Source organism: Coffea arabica, chromosome 5e (assembly GCF_036785885.1).
Source record: "Coffea arabica cultivar ET-39 chromosome 5e, Coffea Arabica ET-39 HiFi, whole genome shotgun sequence".
NCBI lineage: Eukaryota > Viridiplantae > Streptophyta > Magnoliopsida > Gentianales > Rubiaceae > Coffea > Coffea arabica.
The window spans coordinates 39,221,279-39,230,555 of NC_092318.1; the positions used below are offsets into that span (position 1 = coordinate 39,221,279).

General features: G+C 35.2%; 1 protein-coding gene across 3 annotated transcripts; it reads left to right on the plus strand.

The window, feature by feature from the left end:
- The first annotated feature begins 1,103 nt into the window (after positions 1–1,103).
- On the plus strand, positions 1,104–6,124 carry LOC113743460 (mitochondrial import inner membrane translocase subunit TIM22-4). Of its 3 annotated transcripts, XM_027271477.2 has the most exons (6): positions 1,113–1,188; positions 1,373–1,405; positions 1,727–1,937; positions 2,297–2,487; positions 3,755–3,827; positions 5,720–6,124. In XM_027271477.2, exons 3-6 carry the CDS (start codon positions 1,775–1,777, stop codon positions 5,803–5,805), a joined length of 513 nt encoding a protein of 170 aa, XP_027127278.1. In that variant the 5' UTR covers positions 1,113–1,188; positions 1,373–1,405; positions 1,727–1,774; the 3' UTR covers positions 5,806–6,124. The 3 variants fall into 3 exon arrangements, with proteins under 3 accessions (XP_027127279.1, XP_027127277.1, XP_027127278.1); XM_027271478.2 differs by having other exon boundaries at positions 1,104–1,405; positions 1,767–1,937; XM_027271476.2 differs by having other exon boundaries at positions 1,107–1,405.
- The last annotated feature ends 3,153 nt before the right edge of the window (positions 6,125–9,277 follow it).

The following is a 9,277-nucleotide window of genomic DNA, read 5'->3' on the forward strand; positions in this document are numbered from 1 at the left end:
ATTGACTAAAGGGAACTTTCATTTGTAGCCATTAAATGTTTATAATATTTTGATTTTCTTCACAGTAATATATGATTGTGTCCCTACTGATCAATGAAAAATATACATTTGAATATTGGGCTGTCATTTGACCACAATATGTGGCTGGTCTTAGTTGACCATCACCCGCCCTTTTCCCTAGACTAGGCTAGAGTAGGTTATACAACATCTATCGTTGCGACAAAAAAAAAAGAATATTGGGCTGTCAAAACATTTGCTTTTACCTTGATATTTGATAAAAATTCGATATAAATGTGTGCCCAAGAGTAATTTGATCAAAATTTTTAAAGATCAGGTAATGGACATAAACCATTACATGATGATAATTACATGTACAAACTCATACTGAGTTGTAGAACATTAGTGGATTCCTTACTACAGATCACTTACTATTATGTTTATTTTATTAATACCCAATATTAGTTAGAAATTTAAAGAATTTATTTGAGTTGTGCCTCACTAAAAGATTTTTTTGACTCCGCCGCTGAAGATAAGGCTAATTAATTTTTTTGGGGTGCAAAGATAATACTAATTCATATGATGCTTGGTTTGTTGTGATCATACTACAGATATGCAGTTGATTCGTCTTTCTTTTGATTAGGGTCTTACAACTTTTTTGGGGACAAAATCTGATTTTTGAAAATGCTCATATGATATCACTTAACAACGTTGAATTCTAGTTATTTATTTACACTTTCAAAAAAGTATATCGCTAATTATTGCAGTTAAGATGTTTGTTTTATCAGACTTACACCTTCACACTTTTTTTCTAATGTTCAAGGGGCTAATAAATATTGTTACAAACCTTACGAAGGTTTTTGAAATTATCCCTAAAGATAAGGAACATAGCTTTTCGAAATAATTTTAAAAATATTAATTAGAAGAACAACTAGGAACTACCCCTTTGCCAAGCAAATTGTAGGGACCAAATCCGTAAATACTAGTAATATCAGTTATCACATTCAAAAGACCACTTCTGAATTTTGACCTTAATAAAACAATTGAAATAATTAAAAAATATTACCCCTCTTCCAAGCAAATTGTAGGGACTAAATCCATAAATTTCCCCAAAATTCCCCTAAAAACCCTCTCTTTGTTCTCATTTCTCATTTTCTCCTCTTCCCGCCGTTTCCTCTGTCCTCTCTCAAGGTATAGCAAACATGCCATTTCGCCTTAAAAACTTATCTTTGTATAAATTATAATCAAATACATATTGGACTTGCTATCCAAGAAATCCAACTTACCAAAAACCCTAATTAATCAGTTCCTCTATAACGCAAGAAATTACTAAAATTGGGAAGAGAGGGAATCAGTAACCTTGTCTTTTCTGCAGATGTTGAAAGGTTCCATCACCAATTTGATCCTGGTAAGTCATTTTCCCCAATTTCTTTCAAGTTATAAAACCCCTTATATTTGGTTCGACCTAATTCTAGGAGTTATATTACAGTTGCCCCATTTTTTTTTTTGGTTAGAAATCATTAATATTTTGGCTAGTGTTATTGGGTACTTTTATGTTGGATATGGACTTTTAGATTCTCATGCAACTCTGGATTTTTATTGCTTAATTCGAATTTTAGAAATTTACACTACAGTTTTAGTAAGTGGTACTATTTTTTATTCTGATGTTAGTCCTCAATTGCTTTGTCAATGGCTTGATTGATGTGCATTTGGGGATATTTTTGGCCAGTTATATTCAATAAGTTGACAAGGGATTTCTCATTTTGGAGTTGTTACCATGAGTTCACAAAACAAGGACTCTGCAAGCTCAACCGGAAGCTCACAGGAGCAGCAAAAGCCGCCTCAGATTGAGCCCATTCGGTTGCCTACTGTTGAGGAAATGCGCGGCCAAGATATATGGAATAACTGTGCTGTTCGTAGCGTTGTCAGCGGAGTGATGGGTATTATTCAGTTCTGTATCATTTTGTGGTTTTTCTCGTTGTGTGTGAATTGTATTTGGTGTTTGAGGGTGGTTGTTTATTGTTTGACTTATGGATAAGATAGGCTGGGCTTAAAATTTTGGTGTATGTGGTTAGGTAGAGTAAAAATGAATTCTTCAACCTGTAACAAGCTTGACTGTTAGTGTTTCCATACGATTGCCAAGGCATTGTCCCTTTTGAGCATTTTGTTAGATAATGTGCTAGTATATGGGCTATAATTGTTAAACTCTTTTACTTTGTTGCATGAGTCTCACTATTGGAAATCTATTCAAGGAATAATTGTCTTTCGTTATTCTTTTGTTTTTGGGATGTTTCTTTAGGAGGAGGGCTCGGGTTGTTCATGGGTCTATTTCTTGGGGCACTTGATAATCCTTTGATGCAAGAAGAAATGACTGGTAGGCAGATGTTTATATACCAAGCAAAGCAGATGGGTAGAAGGAGCTGGAGTTCGTGCAAGGCCTTTGCTCTTATGGGTTTGGTTTTCTCAGCTGCTGAGTGCGTTGTTGAGAAGGTAGAGTGCAAGGGAATTCTTTCTTCTCTACTAGTGAATTTAATTATTCTTATGACAATTGTATGGGGTGACTGAGCATAATTTACAGGCACCAAATGTTTTTAATGAAATCATGCGCAATGTAGTGATAATCACATTTGCAATCACCCAAAAAGTCTTGTACAGCAATGTGGCCCAAAGAGATATGCACTTGAGATCATTCTAAATAGATTGACAATTCACATAGAGAATTCAAAGTCAAAATTCATTAATGAAGCAAGTTTCTGCATTTGAATTTGTATCAATAGCTAACAAGGCTGTGAATTTTTTAATTGTAGTCAACATCTTATTCTCTGACATTGAAGTCAAGTACCAAGAAATGGATTAATCTTTTTGGTATATGGTTTTCCTTTCTTTTCTTTTGGGAGGCTGCTGCCAGAGGGGGGGGGGAGGGTGGAAGGAGAGCTATTGATGTGCAAATTGCTACAACAACTTACTGGACAGACATACACGCAAAGTTTATGCAGATGAGCTTTCGTAATTAGCTGTCAAAGCTCTTCAGACGTTAAAAGAAATTGTAGGGTGGAAGGAGAGCTATTGATGTGCAAATTGCTACAACAACTTACTGGACAGACATACACGCAAAGTTTATGCAGATGAGCTTTCGTAATTAGCTGTCAAAGCTCTTCAGACGTTAAAAGAAATTGTAGGTTTTCACCTACAATAACCACTAACTACACAATCATGTCCTATTTCTTAAAGATAATTGGATTACTAACATTTAATAGAGTTGTCAGACCTTTTTAAGATTTTTATGTCCTTACAATTATTATTATTGTTATTTTGGTGGGGGTAGGGTATGGTGACAGTCAGCTGTGGTGATTGAAAGGGACTTTATATAGGCAGATACAGATGGAAAGAGGCACAGTGACAGTCATGTATAAAGGTTGCAAAGTAATGTTAGTTTTGATTTTTTTTTTTAATTTTTGTGTTTTTCCATTTGCCTTTGGTGCATTTTTACTGTATTAGACGCTTTGGGCATAACATGTAACTAAAACCTCAATGCTTGGGATCTTCTGTGCTTCTATCTGTTTGGTGTCTCATTCCAAGCTGATTAAATTTTGCTGTTGAACTTCTTTTGCTATTCTCTAGCTGTTTGGGACCTCATTCCAAGTTTGTTAGATTTTCCTTTGGAACTTCTTTTGCTATTCTTGAAACTTCATGTGAATTCATTCTGCTCGTGAAATTCTTCATTTGAGGCTAATGGAAACTTTGTGCTTCTTTGAAGGCCCGTGCAAAGCATGACACTACTAATACAGTTGTTGCAGGCTGTGTAACTGGTGGCACGATATCTGCCCGAGGTAATAGCTGATGCTGATCTCCTAAACTTGGACTCTTTTTTGTTTATGAAGACATCATTAGGAGAATGACTCCAGTGCTCGCTAACTTAGATAACTTGTTTTACTCCTTAACGTTTGATGTAGTGAACTTTTCCTCAAACTTTTGTAGATGTTTCAAATTAGTCTTAGGGCTAACCAACCTTTTGTCTGTGGAAAATGAGAAGAACTTGTTCTTGTTAACCATATATAAGTAATTGATCAGTATAATTAGGCAGCGCTTGCATATCCTGGAGACATGTTGCTGCTAGCTGATGGTTGTAATGCATGTAATTTGTTTCTGTGGGTAATTGTAGTTGAGGGTCTAATTTTTCCCTTTGTAGGAGTTCCTATGAATAATTAGTTTGTAGTTTTGTTTCTAGATTAATATCTAAGTTTCTTAATAGAGCTAATGCAGTATGTGAATAAAGCTTAAAGATTGAAATGCATCAAATTAAATTTTGAGTTGCTTGATAAGTTTTTCTGCGAACCTTAGGATCTTTACATCAGTTTCACTCTTATTTATTAGGGAAGAAATAGTTAAATGGAAGGTCTTTATCTGGTTACTAGCTTACTGTGTGTGGGTTAAAATGGCCGATATTATGTTTATTGATCTTTAATGGAACATGGTGTTATGATCTGATAAAGTAACATTTGCGGTGGCTTAAGTTGCTCCCACTGAAGAGTGTATGTGACCTAACATGTTTATCTCTCAATCGGATACTAAGTGTGGGGCATCACACATGATCATCTAGTAGAGTTGATCAGAGAAACTAGTGTGACCAGAATTTTTAAATTTTTTATATGATGATGCAATGTTGATTGGCTGGCAGAAAGGGCATTCATCAACAACTTTTTCTGACTTCCACTGAGACTACCAGAGCATTCATATTTTGCAACATGTTTCTTACATTTTTCATCTTCATTTTCTTTTGCTTTGGTTCTCTGAGGTTCCCTTGGTGGGCCTGAGCTGAAAGTATTTGATTTAAACCATGTGAAGTAGTGACTTGAAAGAGTTGTGAATCAAGTTAATTTGGGCCCCTGAATACCTTGTTAATAGTGCATATCTTTGTTTTTCAATTCAATAGGTTAAAACAAAAGTTTTGGATCTCCAGTTTTGTTTAAAGAATCTGTTTTCTGTTTTAAGGACTTTGACCATGATTCTTGATTAATGACCCCCCAAATTTGAATTGCTTATGAGGAAGTATTATAATAGTCTATGCCACTTTTTATTATAATAGTATATGCCACTTTTTATTCCCTCAATAAGCTTTTCCATTGTTTTGCTCAGACCATAGATTAGGACACCATCTGCTAAGGAGATATTAGATCAGATGAAATAGCTGGTTATTCTACCAATGTTTATATTCTTCTTTGAGGATAAGCCTTTGAGTTCATCTATAATATGTATTTCCTGTAGAAGTTAAGCATACGTCCAAAATTCATGTCTATTGATTTGTGGATGGCTCTTATCCTTCTTGTGATAAAGAATTCAGTGCTTATTGTCATGCTTTTAGTATGTAGTTAAGAAAACTAAGATGCAATGGGATTTCTGAATGTTATCCCAATGGCTATATGGATCAAAAGAATTGGCTGCGATTATTGCAGCCTATGCATTCCATTGTGCTATGCTTGTAGTACCACTGAGGAAAAGAAATATGTTGCAAGGATTTCTATACATATTGCCTGCAGTCTGGCAAGACAGTTCAATATTGGTAGTCATTCTTTAGCTTAATCTAAATGCTTAATTTAGTGCTAAATTGAATTAAACCAAAAAAATTTTCTTTTCTGTTGAAATTTCGCTGAATATGCTATTACTATGGTGTTCTTTGTTTTTTCGCTTGTGTAAACTGAATGAGCCATTCTATATTGTTTAGGTGGTCCAAAAGCGGCCTGTGCTGGTTGTGCTGGCTTTGCTGCATTTTCAGTCTTGATAGAGAAATTTTTGGACAGACACGCTTGATGATGGAAATTATTGATTCAGTTTTGCAGAGATATCAGATAATTAGCCACAGTGGGATGTTTCTCAGACACACCTAGTAAACATTTTCATAATCTTCATTTTTGTTCAGCTACATTCCCTTCTTAGTTTTAGCCCATTCATTGCGGATGTAAAGGGATTACAAGCTGTCAATTGGGTAACAATATGACCTGATTCTATTCATGCTTCTACTCATTGTCTCATTAATGAAATAGCTAGAATGGGAATTGAAAGTAGTATACTGGGAGAGCTGACCAGGAAAAGCATGCTAGTTTTAATGTTATTTTGTTGTTTATTGTTCTTTTGCTTCATGTTTCTTCACATTTGTGCTGTAAGATCCCTTCGAGGAAGAGAAATAAGCTGTTCAGCTGAATATCTGTAACGAATGTTCAAGTATACTGTTGAACTATAACTTAGAGGCGTTGCCCTGTACCTTAACATATATAATTTCGCATGGCGGTATGAGCTTGAAATTAACATGTATGGTATTCCTTCTAGTGTGCAAGAGAATGTTACCTTGTGGTTGGAAAAATTACAAATTAACAGGACATATGAGGACAATGCATTCAAAAGTTTGTATAAATATACAGTGAGGTTTGTTCAGCTCCATTTGCATTATCTCTTGAAAGCTTTTCATTGCTAGGGTGGTAGGTAATAGGTACAATGATGCTGCTATTTTAATTCTCACCACCATTTCTTGGTATAGGGACACCATTAGTTTTTTACTTTTCGTGGCTCGTCCCACTTAAAGTTGATTTCTGGAAGGAGAAACCTTCTCCATCTTTGAGTATTCTCAAAGTGTGTTGATCTGCAACTCAAGTTAATACTCATCTATTACAAAGGAAAATGGTTTCTTTTTTTGATAATTATCCTGCCTTGTTTTGAGCTCGTTTACATTGACTAATGTAAGTTGCAATTTGAAGTTCTGTTCCCTGACTTTGGATCTCATTCCTATTTGGTTCATCAATTTGTGATTTAGCCAAAATAGTTCTGTATTGACAATTTGTTAACTAAGCCTGATTGATAATTTGACTGTCAAGTTCCAACTCATTAATGGACTTGAAACTCACCTGGCCTTGAACAATCGTTTGGAAGAAAAAAGAAAAGTTTTTTATATGCCTTGATGATAGACCATTACACGGTTACCCTTAGAGATCTAGTACCACATGGAGAAAATGTCATTAGAATTTCCCTTAGGTAGTGTGTGTGTTGTTCCCTGTTGTTTGGATAAGGAAAAATTAGAATTTGTTTAAAAATTGCAAAAAATGGTGTATGTGATGCTAATGACGAGTACAGAGTAGGAAGAAGTTGTTTGTATTATGTAAATGACATACATTTAAAGAAAAATTTTCAGTTATTCATTACGGTGCATAAATTAGTTAGATTTACATGAAGTGCACGAAGGATAAACTTAGATAAACCCTTCCTGTTTCCTGAAAAATTTTCATAGGAAAAGGATTAGGTGGTCACATCAAAAGTAGAGGGGACTAAAATTGGGGAAGGACTAATATTCTCATTTACCCAAGAATTACCTATTAGAAAACAGGAGGAGAAAGTCCATCAAAAGACCAAGGAAACAAATAGAATAGAATAGCTAGTACACATTTGAAAATCCAATCCAATACTATCAAACACAAAAAACTGAAAATTAATACTCTAATACCATGTCTTCTGGGCTATAATGTAGCACACTTGATAGTTCTACTAATTTACAGCACATGCTGTCTAAGTAACTTCTTCATGGCCATCTCAATTCAAGAATATAATGGCCTTATTCTGGTAGCAAACAGCAATGCCAATGTACTTACTCCAGCTCTTCTTTCATAAACCCTTCAAACCTTTCCATTACAACTGATGGTAAGCTCAATGAGACAACTAGTTTTCAATATCCTTTCCTTGGGATACGCACACAACTAGGTTGTCCACAAGTGAAGCAGGAGCAACTTCTTGTGGATCTCCCCACCCAAATTTAATTTCGTTAAAAGGGAGCCTACTCCATTTAGAGATCCAAAATGTGTCTTGAAACTCAAGTTTTTGTCTTGCCACTTCATAATGGTCTATGGCTGATTTGATGTAGTCTTCTGTCACTGCTTTTGTGGCATCGTGTACAAATTTTACTGCAAATGAAAATGGTTTTTGAGCTAATTCTCCTGCCTTGGAATGGGCACATGACCAAGCAATGCCATTTCCAAAATAGCAGTTTGGTAATGGTGGCTTGGACTTAGGTCTACCGTCAACAGCAGTGAGAATTCGAGTTGTCGCTTCTGGTTTGATTTTAAAGGCCTTAGTCCAATTGATCCACAATAATGCTGAGATTAGTTCAAAATTCGTTGGAGTTGTACTGATATCTTTAACTTCCATAGCTAAAAGTTAGCCTGCAGAGGGTGTTTTTATAAAAGCAAAAGGACTTATGCATGACTTTTCCATTCAGAGAAGGTGGAAAAGCAAGTCTCTTCTTTTCTTGTTTTATGTATTCATCATGAGTAATATTGACGATTGGAGGCTGCCTTGGAGATAATAGAAGATCGATCCAGATGAGGCAGAACTGACAAAGGCATGCCTCTTGCAACTTCAGCCCAAGAGTTCATGAAATGTATGAAGGATGTTCCATCAATCAGAACATGATTGAGTACCACTCCAACGGCTATACCACGGCATTTAAATGTTGTCACCTAAACCAAATGTGATGTTGTTAAGGGTGAAAGAATTTGCTTAAGGTCTTAAAGAGTAATAAAAAGCAATGAGAAGAGACAACAAAGGAAATAAACTCGTGGCATAAAGCCACTAGAAAACTTAGCATAGAACATATTTAGTAAATATTTAATTTCGTGCTTATAGTGCAATAGCAAATAAACACGACGAGAAAGTTGCAAAGGATGGACAATTCTATGGCCTTATATGTGTGAAAATAAAAGGGTGAAAGAGTTACAAACAGAATCAAAGAGTTGTAGAAGAAGAGTTTTGAGCTTTCATAAGAATTAAAGATCTTGAGTTCAAATTCTGCTTTCCTTTTTACTTTTTAAGTTCCATTCTTTCCCTGATAGATACATATATAACACTTGCGGATCCTTGGTTGTTTGATCCTTGTTTGGATGTTGGGATAGAAAAGGATTGTTCTATTTTGGCTATTCGCTTTTCTAGTTGGATTAAAGGTTTGATTTGGGGATCTTTATGGAATTTGGTTGGTATTTCATGAGGTTTGAAAAGTGGGTTTGATGCGGAGGTGTTTTTGGAAGGGTTTATGCAGAGGTGTTTTTGAAGTATCGATATACTCTTGATAGTTCTACTGGGTTTGATAGATCTACAAGTGAATCTGGTAGATCTATTAGTTTGCTTTTCAAGGATTCTTGAGGATTTGGTAGGTTTATAAATTTTCGTGTGGATGCATGGATTGATTTTATTGGATCTAGGGGTTCTGATATGGTTTTATAATCAAAAGATTTAGGGATTCTGA